At 39.9% G+C, this 17,147-nt stretch overlaps 1 protein-coding gene across 1 annotated transcript in view; it reads right to left on the bottom strand.

Moving 5' to 3' along the window:
- Nucleotides 1–17,147, bottom strand: part of PLD1 (phospholipase D1) — a 201,959-nt gene that overhangs the window by 86,925 nt on the left and 97,887 nt on the right. The window contains exons 9-11 of the mRNA XM_082839881.1: nt 12,265–12,417; nt 9,374–9,523; nt 8,586–8,669 (exon numbers count right to left, since the gene is read on the bottom strand). Coding sequence (XP_082696007.1) covers nt 8,586–8,669; nt 9,374–9,523; nt 12,265–12,417 — 387 coding nt within the window. The remainder of the gene's footprint in view (nt 1–8,585; nt 8,670–9,373; nt 9,524–12,264; nt 12,418–17,147) is intronic.

Here is a 17,147-nt window from a genome sequence, read left to right as displayed (position 1 = left end):
GCAGAGTGTTCTATTAGATGCTTTGGAGGATCTTAAGCAGGCTCTCAAGGAGACCTGGATTTTGAGGATAATACATGAAAAGATAAAAATAGTCATGCTATAAAAACTGAAAGTATAAACAAAGGCAAGGAGAGAATAGCTATGACCCACAAGCATCATTATGTCAAGATCTTTACTAAGTAATTATTAGCTAAGCAAAATTCAAAAGAATTGTGTAATACTACATATCATTGAGTTTAGGACACCAATGACTGTAAGATGCATCATTACTGTGTGTATCACTAAGAGAGAAAAAATAATGACAGCTATAACTATAAGATGTTATTGAGTGTATGATGTATTACGACTTCAGAGATGTTGAAATGTGCTTCTAAGTAAATGCTCCTTTTAGAAGATTTTATAGCTGCAAATGCTTGTATGAGAAAAAAAAGCTTAAAATCGCTGATCAGAGCTTCCATCTTAAGAAGACAGAATAAAAGAATAAATTAAGAAAAAGTAAGAAGGATGGGAATAATAGATAAGAATGGAACTCAATGCAATATAAAACAGAACAACAACAAGTAGACAAAACTCAATGAAACCAAAATCTAGCTCTTTGAAAAGATTAATAAAATTGACAAACTAGCTAGATTGAAACAGAAAAAAGGAGTTTGACTATTTTAGATTTCTTACTTAAGTGGGGAGAAATAATATCAATCCTACCCAAACTCTTTCAGGAAACAAAGGCAGGGGAAATACCATCTCATACAATGAGGCTAGCATTATCCTAATACCAAAACCAAACAAAGACAATCCAAGAAAAGAAAAAAATTAAGTACAACATTCCTTACGATCATAGAGGTAAAAATCTTTACCAAAACATCACAACTTATAAAAAGGATAACAAATCATGACAAAGTGGGGTTATTTCTAAGAATGCAAGGTTAGTTTAAAAGTTGAAAATCAATCAATGCAATTCAGCACATTAACAGAAAAAAAGAAAAAAAATGGTCATTTCAATACATGCAGAAAAGTCTTGACAAAATTCAATACCCATTCAGAATAAAAACTCTCAATACATTATAAATAGGAAAGAATTTCCTCAAAGTAATAAAAGGCACCTATTAAAAAAAATCTACCTAAATCATATAATAAAAGACTGAAAGCTTTTCTTCTAAGACTGAGAACAAGAAAGATGTCTGTTCTCATCACTTCTATTCAACATTTTACTGATGATGCTAGCCAGTGCAATAAGGAAAAAAAAGAAAGAAAAAGAAAATAAGAAGTAGAAGGCATGCAGATTCTGAAGGAAAAAGGAAAACTGTCATTATTCACACATCACATGATCATCTATGGGAAAAATCCTAGGACATCTACAAAAAAGCTGTTCACACTAGTAAGTGAACTAAGCAAGATTGCAGTAAATAAGATCAATATAAAAAATCAACTGCATTTCCATATGTTGGCAGTAAACAATTGGAACATGAATTTTTAAAAATACCATTTACAATAACATAAAAAAACACGAATTATTTAGTGATAAGTGCAAGACCTGTATATGGAAAGTACAAAACACTAATAAGAAAATTTAAATAAGATCTAAAAAAATGGAGAGATATATACAGTGTTTATGAATTGGAAGACTCAATACTGAGAAAGAAGAAAAAATTTGACATACTGTCTAACCAGTGGTGATTTTACCATTCTTTCCCCTCTGATTTCTCAGTTGGGAGGGAGAACCTGGAATTGGGCATTGGCACTGGCAGAGAGAGCCTCAGAAGTCCTCTAGCTCAGGCTTGAGGAGGAAGAGTGGGATTTCCTGACAGTGATAGTGGTGGCAGGGAGGGACCCACAGGCATCAAAAATGAGGAAATGGAACTTTTCTCTCCAATGGAAGAGCTGTGGTTCCAAGAGGAAAATATAAATATCCATTGCTTGGCTCTGGACACAAAGTGTCATTGAAGAAAGTGTGTGGCAGAGCAGGGTAAATAAAGCCTCTTTCTAACAAGAGGACTAAAAAGGGAAGCCACAGGCAACCCATAAGGAGTGGGTATACCATGGAGAGAGAGGAGCTCAGAAAAGCAATGCTATAAAGTTGTTTATGAATTTCTAGCTCACTCCTAAGCTGCCCATGCATGGGTTTGGTCCTAATATTATGCCAAAGAATTTGAAAACTGAAATAAGAAATAGACCACTGACCAAATTGGCCACTAGGTGGAGCACATGGGGGGCAGATCTAAACAGCACTGCAAAGGCTTTGAAAACAAAATTGACATTAAAAACACACAGGTAGAAGACTGGTTGCAACATTCTGCATGAACCCAAATGGGCCAATTTCCTGCTAAAACAAAAATATCAATATCCTCTATAAGATTTAAACAAGACCCAGAGTCATAATATTCAAAACTTCCAGAATACAGTAAAAAATTACTTGGCATACAAAAAATCAGAAAAATCTCAACTTGCAGGAAAGACATTCAACAAATGCCAATGCCAAAATGACATAAATGTTGGAATTATTTAATGTAATTCTCTGCCAGATATTATAAAAATGTTTCAACAAGTAAGGGTGAACACTCTTAAAATGAATGGATAGTCAGAAAGTCTCAGCAAAGAAATAAAGATATAAATAAAAACCAAAGAGAAATTTTCAAACTGAAAAATACAATTACAAAAAACCAAACTCTCACTGGATAGGTTCAGTACCAGAACAGAGATGACAAAGGAAATAATCAGTGAACTTAAAGACAGATAAATAGAAATTATCCAATTTGAATAACAAAGAAAAGATTGAAAAAAATGAACAGAGCCTCAGAGACTTGTGGGACAATACTAAAAGACACAATTTATGTCATCAGAGACTCAGAAAAAGAGGAGAAAGAGGGAAATGCAGGAAAAAAGTTTGAAGAAAAAATGGCTGAAAATTTCTCAAATTTGATGAATGATATAAACCTACAGATTCAAGAAGCTCAGTGAACTCCAAACAGGATAAATTCAAATACCATAATCAAACTGCTGAAAACAAAAGGCAGGAAGAAAATGTTGAAAGCACTCAGAAGAAAAACAATGCATTATTATTATTTTTTTGTGTGTGGTACGCGGGCCTCTCACTGTTGTGGCCTCTCCCATTGCGGAGCACAGGCTCCAGACGCACAGGCTCAGCAGCCATGGCTCACGGGCCCAGCTGCTCCACTGCGTGTGGGATCTTCCCGGACCGGGGCACGAACCCTCATCCCCTGTATCAGCAGGTGGACTCTCAACCACTGCACCACCAGGGAAGCCCAACAATGCATTATTTAAGAGGGGAACAATGATTCAAAATGACTGTGAATTTCTCATCAGAAAAGATGGAGGCCAGAATGAAGTGGAGCAAATTGTAGCTAGACTGTATAAAGTTCTTCTACAGTTTAGTAATAAGAAAACAATCCAATAAAAAAAGAAGAAAGGTAGGATTTTAATATGTTTCCGAAAAAGCTAAACAAATGTCCAAAAGTCACAGGAAGATATGCTTAACATGAAAAGACATTGCTAATGCAAATTAAAACCACAGTGAGACTACTACATACCCTTTGGAATGACTAACATTAAAAAAGACTAACAGTACCAAGTGCTTGCAATGATGAGGAGGAATGAAACTCTCATACATTAGTAGTACAAGCACTTTGGAAAACAGATTGACAGTTTCTCATGTTAACCATATATTTAACTCCTAGTATTGATATAATACAGTAACTTGAATCTACTTTCTAAGACAAGGGTTAGCTAACTGTGCTCCATTAGCCAAATCTGGTCCATCGCCTGTTTTATTTAGTATGGCTTATGAGCTAAGAATGGTTGTTACATTTTTAAAGGGTTATTAAACACACACACACACACACACACACACACACACACACACACACACACACACCACACACAAAGAAGAATATACATCAGAGACTGTATGTATGTGACCTGAAAAGCCTAAAATATTTACTATCTGGCCCTTTACAGAAAAAGTTTGCCAACCCTGTTGAAAGTCAGAGGCTTTTGCACATTTTGGGTCATAATCCACAGGAATACATTATGAATCCACCCCAATATTTTCATCTATATACCTACCTATCAATCAGTCTTCTACTGACTACTGAAATAAAAATTTCACAAAATAACCCTTACTGCCACTTAAGTTGCAACTTTCCGCTCTCTTATTTCCTTCCTTTTCTTATCCTATTTCATTATTTAAATAAAATTCTGAACATAACCCACTGAATTCTTTTTTTTTAATAAATTTATTTTATTTATTTATTATTTTTGGCTGCGTTGGGTCTTTGTTGCTGAGCACTGGCTTTCTCTAGTTGCAGCGAGCGGGAGCTACTCTTTGTTGCGCTGCATGGGCTTCTCATTGTGGTGGCTTCTCTTGTTGCAGAGTACGGGCTCTAGAGCACAGGCTCAGTAGTTGTGGTGCACGGGCTTAGCTGCTCTGCGGCATGTGGGATCTTCCCGGACCAGGGCTCGAACCCATGTCCCTGCATTGGCAGGAGGATTCTTAACCACTGCGCCACCAGGGAAGCCCAATTCTTTTAATAAATAATTACTAAAGGGCTTCCCTGGTGGCACAGTGGTTGACAGTCTGCCCGCTGATGCAGGGGACACGGGTTCGCGCCCCGGTCCGGGAAGATCCCACATGCCGCGGAGCAGCTGGGCCCGTGAGCCATGGCCACTGAGCCTGAGTGCCCGGAGCCTGTGCTCCACAACGGGAGAGGCCACAACAGTGAGAGGCCCGCGTACCACACACACACAAAAATAATAATTATAATAATAATTACTAAAGAGTCGCAACCCACCATTTGAAAAACATAACATTAAAATCAACTTAAATGTGTCTCCTACTCAGAATACTCTTAGCTTGTGAGCCAGTCCAAATGAAATGTTGAGTTTGTTTTTCACTTTAGAGCCTTTGTCTCCAGCTCAAAGGAGACCTTGTTTCTGTTCCCGTTCCTCTGATAAACTTCCCCTTTAAATATCTTTGTTTATTGTTTTTCTTCTTTTTCTCCAGTTTTACTAATCCAGTCTGTCTCTGGCCTGTTTAATGCACGGACTCAGTACAGACACTGTGGCAGACCCCACCTGCACCCTCACCACCGACAGGCCAGGCAGAGAACCAATCTAGGCAAAGACTCAACACACGTGCTCCAAACATCCCTGCTGACCAGTGGGAATGAGAATCACCATCATCCAGAGGAAAGGTGATCTAAGCCACGCTTTATACACCCATCCTAAGTTAAAGCAATGGACTGGAAGCCACATCTTGGCACCCAGCCTCATTCTAGGACTCACTCCAGTGAACACTGGGTAGTTCACAGGTGACGTGAAGTAGCACCAAGCACAGAAAAGACATATAAGACATGTTCTCCTGGTAGATACAGATAAACAAGTGAGGAATGTTCACTCATCCTTACACAGAAACTACCTCTTTTGATACCTTCAACTTCTAGCTAGGATTTACTCTTCACCTTAATTTTCAGGTAGTCTGGGCTGTTTAACGAATCATTCTCTCTTCTAACCTGACAGCCTACCTTAGAATTTACCTCTTCAGAAAATGTCTTCTGACTAAATCTACCCAAATCTGATTATTACTTTATCCAGCACCTTAAAAAAATCCAATCTGCACTTAAAAAAAGTCAGAGCTAAAAGGGATCTCGCACACCATGCGGTGCAGTCGGCTCCTGGGAGAGGCAGCTCCATGACACGAGGGCACTAGAGCACACACACTGGATCCAAGCCAGCACCAGCACGTACAGACTGTGTTGCTACGGGCAGTTTCCTAATCAGCCCCACTGAGCCTCACTTTTCTCCTCTGTAACACAGTCCCTGGCGTTTAGTAAGAATTCAACTAATAGTAGCTACTTACTGTTAATGTTATTCAACTCTGCCTTAGAAATGACCCCTTATAAAGGTGAATATGACTTGCCCCAAGTTAGTAATAGTAAGGCCCCTAAGGCGGTCTGAGCAGAGACTCTCACCATTCCTCTCCTGGACCACAACAATAACTCGCTAGATGGTCTCTATAACCACTGTTCAATTCATCTTCTACATTATAACCAAAATGGTCCCTTTTAGAAAACAAATTTGATTAAAATTCCCATGCTTAAAAATGTTCACTGATTCCCAGTGTTCAAGGGACTGCACTGGAGTTCAAAGGACTCCAGTGTTCAAACAATGCAAACTCTTTAGCAGCTCATCAAGGGCCCTTCACAATTTGGCCCTAACCCGTCTTTTGAATGCTATCTCCACCCACCATCCCAAAGAATGCTATGCTTAAGCTGTTTACGACCTCTACCTTCCTCCAAAATTGCTGTGCTCTCTCACCCCTCTAGGCCTTGGTCCTGGTTATCCCTCTGTCAAAAACATTCACTGTCTTCAACTGGACAGCTCCATCACCCAGGACTCAGGCCAGCATTCTGTCCGTTGAAGCTTCCACAGCTCCTGCAGGCTCAGTCACTGCCCTAATCCATTGTTCTACACATGACTTCCTGACTCTCTACTGTTGCAGGGTAGGGGCTGCTTCTCTTTCATCTTTCTGTACACGTGGCCTTGTTCAGTACCCGTCATAGAGGCTGCTCACTAAATAGCTCTGGAATGAATGAGTGAATAAATTAACAAATGAAAAGATGGATGGTTAAATGAATTAACAAATAAAGAAACTAAGAGCGTCTAGGTCCCAGGTTGCTTCTCATTTCACTAAATCTGCCTTTGCTTGCATACTAATTGTTTTAGAAACAGGTTAACACAGTTTTCACTCATGTATATGACGTCTCTTGAATTAGGCTGGAAACTTCTAAAGGTCATGTGCACCTTCTCACTATGCTTTTCACTCTCTCAGACCCAGATACATCAGGGTTTGATAAAGTTTCTGAATGCTCTCTTTTGCAACATACTTGCACAACAAGTATTTTCTTCCTTGTTTTGAGGGAAGTTCCTGCAAAGGTTTTATTTCAAAGAGTGCTGTAATAAGATGTTATCCTAGTGCAGTCACGAAAAAGGAATAACCTCCTGATTTATTTTCTTGCTGACAGCAGAAGAAAAAACATTCAAGGTTCCATCTCTTTAGATGTTTAAATGAGTCTGTATTTTAGTGTTCAGAACCTTCAAAATATATATTATTTGCTTGTGTAAAACATGAAAATATGGGCTCAGTGGAAATGCTATTTTCAGTCTCTTTCATGTCCCTGTCAAACTTTCAGAAATACTTTTTAAAGGGACATACCTACTACATTAAGCTTGAATCTACTCTCATACGTGTTTAGAAAGTATTCAACCAAAGAGGTAGCTTCTAAGTATGAAACTTTCTTTTATTCCTGGTAACTGACAGAAGAGACAAAATTTGGCAAGAATATAAAGGGCAAGATTAAGGTCCTCCATAAACATGAGAATAAGCAGGTTCTCAGACATGCTGACTATCACACACCCTATCTATTGAATCTAGATCAATCGTTCTCAACCAAGAGGGACTGTGCCCTGCCAGGGGACATGTGATGACAGCTGAAGACATTTTGGTTATCACAACTGGGAGCTTGCTACTGGCATCTAGTGGATAAAAGCCAGGGATACTGATGGTTCTAAACATCCCACAACGCACAGAACAACACCCCCATAATAAAGAATTATCTGGCCCCAAAGGTCAATAGTGCCAATTGGGAAAGCATGCCCTAGAATTACAGATTTCCTCATCACTGAGGCAAAACAGTAGAAGAAGATGCGTTCACATTCCTAATTACTCTCCCCTCCCTGAAAAACCTAGAATTAGGAGGAAATGAATTATGAAGGTATTTTCATAGTTCAGTACAAGAGAGCATTTGGAAGGAAACAGGATAGGGAAAAACAGGGGGCATTTCAAGCAACTAAGTTCTTAGAAGAAAAACATATTTAAGACATTTTCATTTCCATTGTAGCAAATGTTAGCATCTGCAATGGGTTTTAACTATCCAGGCAGATGGATAATTGGAACTAAAGTCAGACTACAAAGCCTACACCCACTCCAGGAGGAAAATTTCCCAAGAGCTAAATGAGTTTTAGGTACAAGACTTTCAGTGGCTTTAATAAACATAATAACTCTCATGGATGATTTTAAAGGGGATTAGAAAGTTGAAACATGATGCATCTCCAAAAAAGCTAACCATTACAATGGATATTTTAATAGAATAGGCAAATGGGAATATTCTAATTTCAAAGGGACAATTCAGAGGAAGCATATTCATTGGACCTCATGACAGACATAACCAGATGAGAAAAGATACCCAGGGAAGATTATTTTCCATTACCTCTACACCTATATTTGCATTGCAAAATAATCTTTACTAAAATGAATACGGGTTATCTGCTTCCAAATGGAAAGACAAAAACAAAACTGTTCAAACGAAATATTTTAAGAATATATATGGGTGCCAGGTTTTTTGAAAAGACCTTTTAGTGGAGGCTACTACAATTAATTAGTTGAGACTTTGGCCAAACCATCTGTGAGGACTGCTGTCTTTCCTAATGTACAATTCTATAACAGCACAACACTGTTCTATATTCCTAAACATAGAGACCTCCAAACAAACTCCCCAGGGACAAATACTAACCACCAATCTGTGATAAAGATCTCTTCTTTGGCCTCTTCCATTGCATTCGCCACATCTTCAAAATATCCTTTGGCATTAACATACCTGAAAGACAAGTTTTCTGTTTCATTTTTTGAACAAAACAAACAAAAAGGAATCTATCGTATGGCAAAAGAGAAGATGGAAGCCACTGCCTAGAGTTTCTACAAAACCACCAGTTTACTTTGTATAACTGGAAACAAGGGTTGAAAACACCTTCTGTCTGCTATGTAGGGAGTACAGTAAGTAGACAGAAGTAGGCAACCTGATTCTTTTCTGCTGAGAGAATTAATGAACTGATTGGTCTTATCATCGTATGGGGTCAGATGAATTCTCCCATCCTGTTGAACTCACACCCGGTTGTTCTTCTGAGACTGAAAGCAGACCAGCTTCTAATCCATGGGTAGAAAAGCATGCTAAGCAGGATTTCATTTAAAAGAATTACCTGGCAAGTAAATTCTCTTTCTTAAATTATGGCTAATGACTTAAATAAACTTTCCATTTGCATCATTAAGAAAATGTATGAAATTAACTTTTTAAATCAAACTTCAAAATCTAAAGCTAGCTATCTAAAGCTCTCTGTAAAAAATCATAAAAGCAAAAAGTGGAAAACTAAGTGCTGCTCCGGTAGTCCTATAAAGAAAGTCCCTTGTTAAGTATAATGCATAATATCTTTTCACAGCTTCAAAAATTGATTCCAGGTGAATTTAGACCACTACAATATTAAATGCTATGACTACTGTGATAGTCTTAGAGCAAAAAGATCTTACCATTTAGCTAAAGTGTTCTCTTGGATAGCAGCATAAGACCCAAATCGATGATCTTTGAGAAAGTTGGGGCCATGTTTATGGATGAATTCTTCTATAGCCCCTCCCCACCACCGAGCATGTCTATAGCTGTTGCATTTTAAAATCAGTGTCCTTCAAAGAAAAGCAAAATGTGGAAAAGAATGGTCACTCTGTGTTCTGTCTCTTTAAACAATTTAAGAATTAAACATGTCCCATTTTGTTTTGTTACTGCAGCAAACATTAAGTGGAAAATTTTAGGCAAAGAGCACCTTACCTATATCAGAAAAGTAGATTTTAAAACGTTTTTGGCAGGATTTAAAACTATATTCAACGTAGTGAAAACAAACCTTCAGGTTACTTATTCCCTCATTCACTTATGCAAACTTGTGTAAAGGCACTTATTACAGGCCTCGAGCTCGCTGTGCTAGACTGTGAGGTGGACAAGGGAAAAGACATAAGGTGAGGTCCTACATCGAAGTGTTAGAGAGTTGTTGGCTCCTGTAGAGGACATTTCCCTTGGGACTGCCTGGTGTCCATTCCCTCAGCCTCCCTTCCCGACTCTGCATCCACCAAAGCCAACAAAATGGCATCTTCCAGCCGCTGATCTCAAAGATTGGTTCAGGGATGAGGACATTAGCCAATTCCACCCAACAAGTGAGAATAAATGCAAGGACTTGCTCAGAAATGCCAAGAAGAGATTCTTTCCCTTCCACTGAACTTGGTTTGAGTGTAAGAGGCAGCCATCTTGCTACCACCAGGGGACCAGCCTGAGGATGGTGCAGATCCCAGGAGACAGAGCTGAGAAAGGCCAGGAAAACGCATCTCAGTGACACAGTTGGAAGCTTGGAATCAGCCATGGTTAACGTGGCTTATTAGTTACTTCTGATGTAACCCAGAATGCACTGGATTTTTCTACTGCCAGTGACTAAACTATCCTAAATGGTTACAGACTTATAAGTGCTGGAAAAAAATTCAGAGTAGGAGATCATAAGGAGTTATTACATGACAAATGTCAGAAATGGTGATTACCACCAAGAGGTGGAAATAAGTTATCCAAATTTGAAGTTCAGAGAAAGCAAGGTGTTGGAGCCAGCGGTCTCTCTGCCATTTAGGGAGAAACCCACCTCAGTATAAAAGCCCTGTGAGTGAGGAGGGAGAGTTTGCCTTTGGGGGGAAATGCAATGATCCTGATGAGAAGCAGGGGAGGGGCTATATTCACAGACCCCAAAATAATTATTTATAAAGATTAGGGATGTCCAAACATCCTAACATTGATGCTTGGCTTTTGTCTGGGGGGGTGGCGAGGGGCGAGGTGAGACGTGGTGGTGCTGGGAGCAGTGAGGCATTCTCCATCGGCCGCCGCAGGGCCGACACAGGACTCTGAGGGCAGGTCAGGAGGCCGTGGAAAGTGCCTGGGCTTGAGCCAACATGCTAGTACTACTCCAACTGAGTTGAAATGCCTCTGAAAACCAGTTATGAGAAACAGATATTGTAGAAGAGATAATGACAAACAGCGGTCTTATCACAGGATGTGAGTCAGAGTTAAGAAAAAAAAAAAACCATTTCAAACATGGAGATAGGAAGAAGAAAGGTGAAGAGGAATTTAAAAATGTGTGAGAAGGGATGGTGAAGAGAACCGTCTTCATAGAACTGAAAGGCTGTATTAGGGAGGGGTTGCTAATAAAGGCAGAGAGATAGAAGGCCTCAGATTGTAAATGGAGGAACTTAGTCTTGTTTGATACAATGAGGAGGACCACTTACACCAGGGAGGAAGCAGATGAAACCTGGATCTGTATGGATTCATTTGGCAAGGGTGTGCAAGTGAGTGAGGATAGGAGATGGAGGTAAGATGGCCAGTAAGTAACTGTTACAGCGACCAATGAGAATTGTGGCCTGAGTTCTACGGTCCCCCAGAAAACAGGGAAGTACAGTACCAGGAGAGAGGTGGGGTTTTTTTTGTTTGATTGATTGTTTGTTTGTTGGCCGTGCCACGCGGCTTGTGGGATTTTAGTTCCCTGACCAGGTACTGAACCTGGGCCCTGGGCAGTGAGAGCTGAGAGCACAGAGTCCTCACCCCTGGACCACCAGGGATTCCCAGGAGGGAGGTTTATTGGCAGCAGCACTACATTTCCAATAACCAATCCTGAACCTTCTATTGTCAGAGATCAGGAAGTTTAGCACTTATTTTCACACACACAAACACACATGCAAACATATTACTGAGTAGCATATTTATATAATATATATATATATTTAATGTCAGTGTGTATAAAGAGAGAAATGTATAAGTATTTATATACATGAGGCTGAACTTTATAGAGACAGATGTATATATAAAGACACGTATATTGTATAACTACAGTCTTCCAGAAACAAACATTTATCAACACACACACACACACACTCGCTAATAAAATCTATAGTAAATGTACAGTTGAGTATCCTTCAAGGTATCTTTCTTAAAATCTGTATGTAAACAGAATTTTTCTAATCAAATCACTTTTTACATGTTTTGTTAATAAAAGGATATCAATTTGTAAAGTAAAATTTTACTTTTAAAAAATATGAATTATTACTCCTTATCTGTTTGGTAAATTGGTATTATTGGGTAGTCAATTTTGTTAAAATAGGCATATATTTTATTAAAACAGGCACATAGCAACACATGGGATCCTTTATTCTGACTCGTGTACATATGTAATTCACATCTTAAAAATATACAAAAAGGAAAGTAGTTTCATCACTTTTGATTGGGAATGAGTTCTAAATAACAATTTTCTAACAGCTAAATTATTTTACCATCCTCTTCACTTAAGGTTGGGAGAAAAACTCTGCTTTTAGAGAAATCTTTTAAAAATATTTCCAATTTGTACCTTGAAAGATTATCAATTCGGAGTCCATATTTTGTCTCCGTCTCCTTCTTTCCCACCTTAACTCTGAATTCTTTATCTACCAGCAGTACGAAGGCAATAGCACCACTGTCTGGTTTCATATATAGTAAAAAGGAATCTTTTACTATCAACCACCTGTAAGAAGGAAATAAGTATTTTTAAAGGTGTACTGAAATACTGAAACAAAAAGAACAAATTATTATGACACATCTGAAGTAAACACTCTAGCAGACAGTAAACATAATTTTATTTTTTACACAAGGGATCTATTTTTTAAAAACTATGAAAACACTATAAAACAAGAAACAATAAAAAATCTTCCTAGTGTGATTTTTGAGAAGTACTGGCACCAAGCAATTCAAAACAATTCATTAGCTCTTTAAACACTAATGGCAAATCCTGGAAGAATGCCCCTGATATGGGCAGGCAGCGCTAATAGGATGCAAAGCAGGCGCCATAGTTGTTCGAAAAGTGTAATGGGTTGGTGTTTGCTAAAATAAACCACCATAAAAGAGGCCAATGAGGGGCTTCCCTGGTGGCGCAGTGGTTGAGAGTCCGCCTGCCGATGCAGGGGACACGGGTTCGTGCCCCGGTCCGGGAAGATCCCGCATGCCGCGGAGCGGCTGGGCCCGTGAGCCATGGCCGCTGAGCCTGCGCGTCCGGAGCCTGTGCTCCGCAGCGGGAGAGGCCACAACAGTGAGAGGCCCGCGTACCGCAAAAAAAAAAAATAAAAAAGAGGCCAATGAGTCTGAGTAAGTAAAACCCCCCTTTCAAGAAAATCCAGTAAGCATCCGAAAATCTACATATTGTTGTTCATTTCAAATTATTGGTGGCTTTAAGGACCATTAATAAATGATGCTCAGTGGAACATGGTCTCTCAAAAGTATATGGGCATTCAATCCAATAGCTATTCAAGAGCCTCATGATGCAAAAGTACAGTGATAAACTGCGAGTTCGGGCAGAGGTAGAAACACAAAGATAAATCAGACATGTTCTCAAAGGAGCTTATTAGGCTAGTGGGGCACGATGACAATTCCAGGCTGAATGGATAGGTACTAGAGGAAAAAAGCAAAAAGTGATGTGTGTAAGGAGGGGGGAGTCCTTAGTTCTCACTAAGAGAATGAGCTAGTGGCGTTCTCCCAAAGAGCTGATGTCTGAGGGAGGCCAGGAAGAAGCCCATCACGTAGAGCCCAAAGGGTTCAAGGTGTACATCCCGTATGGAGGGAAGTTAGCAAAGGCTCTAACGTGTGGGAATGCTGCCTGTATTGGAAGAAAGTCTGGAGAGGCCGGGGTTTCAGGAGGTGTAGTATGAGAAAATGGACAGCGAAGTTAGGTGGGGTGGGCGTGGGGAACAGGCAAAGGCCACATTGAGGAGGGTCTGAAGGCCATGTGAAGGAGGATGACTTTACATCATGGAACCAGTTTTTTCTAAACTTGCCTGATCATCAGAATCTCTCGAGATGCTTGTTAAAAAAACAGTACATTCCTAGGCCCTACCACAGATCCATTAAAAAGGCCGGACAATCTGTGTTTCTAAAACAACACCCAGATGCCTTTTAAATAAAGGAATCCTCCTGCCCTGGCAAGGCAATGGGACAATAAATCATGGGAACTACATTTTAGAAAGAAAGGTCTGAAGGATAAAGAAGGATGTCCTGCAGCAGGTTAGCAAGCTGCTGTAGTAATAGAGAACAGTGCTTCTCACCACTTCACTGTGAATATGCATCACCAGGGGATCCTGTTAAAATGCAGATTCTGATTCGGTAGGCCTGGGGCGGGGCCTGAGATTCTGCATTCTAACAAGACTCGAAGGGGATGCTGAGGTTAGGACCTCACCCTGCATAGTCAGGACGCAGATGATAGGCATGACACTGACAGTGGCAAGAGCGAGAGAGAAAGAGTGGGATTGATTTGAAGCGAAAACAAATGGCAACTTTGTCAAGCTGCATTTAACATCATATTCACCTGAGATTGTATAGTGATCAAATGAATCGGTCGATAACTAAATAAAGTAACAATGGGAGTATTATATCACACACTAGGCAACGTAAAGCACATTATGAAATAGGTAAGGCCAGAACACCTGAACATAAATTGACTAATACTGTAAACGTAACATGTGAACTCAGCATTTAAAAGAAATATAACAAATCATTACTGAAATTGCTAACCACATTACATTTTAGTGGCTCTCTAATTTGGGACTTAATGTAGACAAATCTACATTGATTTCCAAATGGTTTCATTTAATTCATTTGTTTTTTAATATATAGGCTGTCTCCTTTCCAATAAAAGGGCGTGGGATGGATTTAGGATAACATAATAAAGGACATACATGTGCTATGGTTAATAAAAAGGAAAAATATCAACGTCACAGAAAGCAAATACCTAACCACAACACTAATATAATTATGGTGATGGCATGCCAATGTGGGTTTGAGCTTCCTGGTTTTTCCGTCTTTTTTTTTCTTTTTTTGTAAATTTATTTATTTATTTTTGACGGCGTTGGGTCTTTGTTGCTGCGCGCGGGCTTTCTCTAGTCACGGCGAGCAGGGGTCATTCTTCGTTGCGGTGCGTGGGCTTCTCATTGCGGTGGCTTCTCTTGTTGCAGAGCATGGGCTCTAGGTGCACGGGCTTCAGTAGTTGTGGCTCGCGGGCTCTAGAGCCCAGGCTCAGTAGTTGTGGTGCACGGGCTTAGTTGCTCCGCGGCATGTGGGATCTTCCCGGACCAGGGCTTGAACCCGTGTCCCTGCACTGGCAAGCGGATTCTTAACCATTGAGCCACCAGGGAAGTCCCTTCCTGGTTTTTCTTATCAAATGAATGAATTAAGGACATAAAGAGGTCGCCCACCAAAAAACTAAATTCCAAAGGAAGTTTCTCACTTGGAACCTAATAAGGCAATTGAACAATATTAATGGATAACATTCTCAATAATTTTCAGCAAATGCAGAAATTTATATTTTATAAGAATTCTCATAACTCTGCTCAATATAAATGCCAAGGCCATGATATCACATGGTAACTAGGGCATTCTGATGGGGCTGAGTTATGAGTCCAGACATGTAGCTGCCTGTTGATAAAGAGATGGTCAAGGTTAAAAGAGAGTAGATGGATCACATATCTGGTAAAGGTCCTTCTTTAGCTACAGTCCCTTGTCCCAGCTTGACTTTCAATGCAAGCTAGAGAGCAGACAGCAGGGCACAGGCCCAGAGCTCTGGTGTGCTATACTGCTGACGGGGAAGGAGCCACAGGCTTTGAAAACCACAGCTGGCAGGTTTGTCACACTGAGAAAGAAAGTTCAAGATGTGGAGCCTGGAAATACAGAACAGTTTAGTAGTGGCTGCTGGAGTTTGAAAGTTGAAGGCCAAAGATACTGGTTTCCGTTTTGACAATGATGAGTTGTTCTCTACAACAGTCATTAGATATAAGGTAAATGGATGCCTGGCCTTTATTTAAAGCTCTTCTTAATTATGCCATTCGTTAAACCTCTTCTGGTTTCTCCCCTTTCTCTCTTTTGTCAACAGAGGTTTTTCTTTAACAGGAGAATATGCATCAAGACAGGAATCCATCAAGCAGCCTTCAGGGGGTCAGTCCCTGCTGCTCAGGGACTAAGCGTCTGCCTTGAAGTCAGCCTCCCTGGGCTCCAATTCCGGTTTTGCCACTTGTGCACTTCTGTGAACTTGGGTAACTGAGCCTGAGGTCTAAATCCATAAAATGAGGATAACAATAATGCCCAGCTCATAAGTGTTTGTGAGGAATCACTGAGATGATTCGTGGACATTGCTGCTTAACACGATGCCTGGCACCAATATACGTGAGCTTTTATGAGTACTCTTGTTCTAAACAAGGTGAGATTACGGTCTGTTCTAACAAGATGTGACCGCCTGTGCTACTTGCCGTGTCATTAAGATACAGAGAGACCCACATGAGCCAGACATCACCTTCTCAGCCTCGTCTCCTCCCCTTCACTCCCACCATGGTGGTCGCACTGGTCCTGAGACTTGCTAAACTTGTCCTTTGGGCTTCCACGTTTGCTATTCTTCACCCAGAAATTATTTCTTCCAGATCCTCCCATGGGCAGTCCCTTCCTATCTATCAACCTTTGGTTTAAACATTCCTCCACAGGGAGGCCTTCCTGGGCTCCCATCCCACCCACTACTCAATCCTGTTTAGCTTCTTCATAGCACTTATCACTATCTGGAACTATTTATGTCTGCTTGTTTATTGTCTCCCCTCCACTAGAAAATGAGAGCCTTGAGAGCAGGGAATGTGTGTTACGTCCACTGGTATCCTCCCAGGGCCGAGAGCAAGTCTTCAGGCAAAGCAATCCTTTTGCCTAAATAATGGCTGTACAAACGGGCCCCAGAGAGTAAATGAAATCATTTAGACACTGTCACTGTCTAAAAATTGTAATTCTTGGTATAGCTCACAGTTCAGTAAAGTAAATGCTAAATGTGTTAAAAACTCTCTCTTTCTTTTAAGACATTATTTGAGATAAGAAACATCATCTAGTCCATCAATAGGATGTGCTGTTTAAGTAGATGTTTTAAATTGTGGGAAGAAATGTTTGCTGTGTTTGCCATTTTTTTTTTCTTTCTACTTGTGCCTGAGACAAGGTCATTATGAGACTGGACTGAAAGTTTGATTGCCTTGTTTGCCTTATGGCAATCTGTCAATATAGAATATATAAAGCAATCAGAATGGTTTTTTATGGATACAAAAATAACAAAAAGAGTTATGACCGAGTGTTGCCCTTAAAAGTAAACTCCCGTTGAGACACCAATAGCCTTCTAGTGTGGGAAATTTTCGAAACAAATTTTGTCAGCTATATCTTATCATCTTTATTTGGTACTGACATTTTATA

The sequence above is a fragment of the Leucopleurus acutus genome (genome assembly GCF_964270905.1).
Source record: "Leucopleurus acutus genome assembly, chromosome: 5".
Classification (NCBI taxonomy): Eukaryota; Metazoa; Chordata; class Mammalia; order Artiodactyla; family Delphinidae; genus Leucopleurus; species Leucopleurus acutus.
The sequence above is the reverse complement of the archived record's forward strand: the minus strand, read 5'-3'. Positions and strand labels throughout refer to the sequence as shown.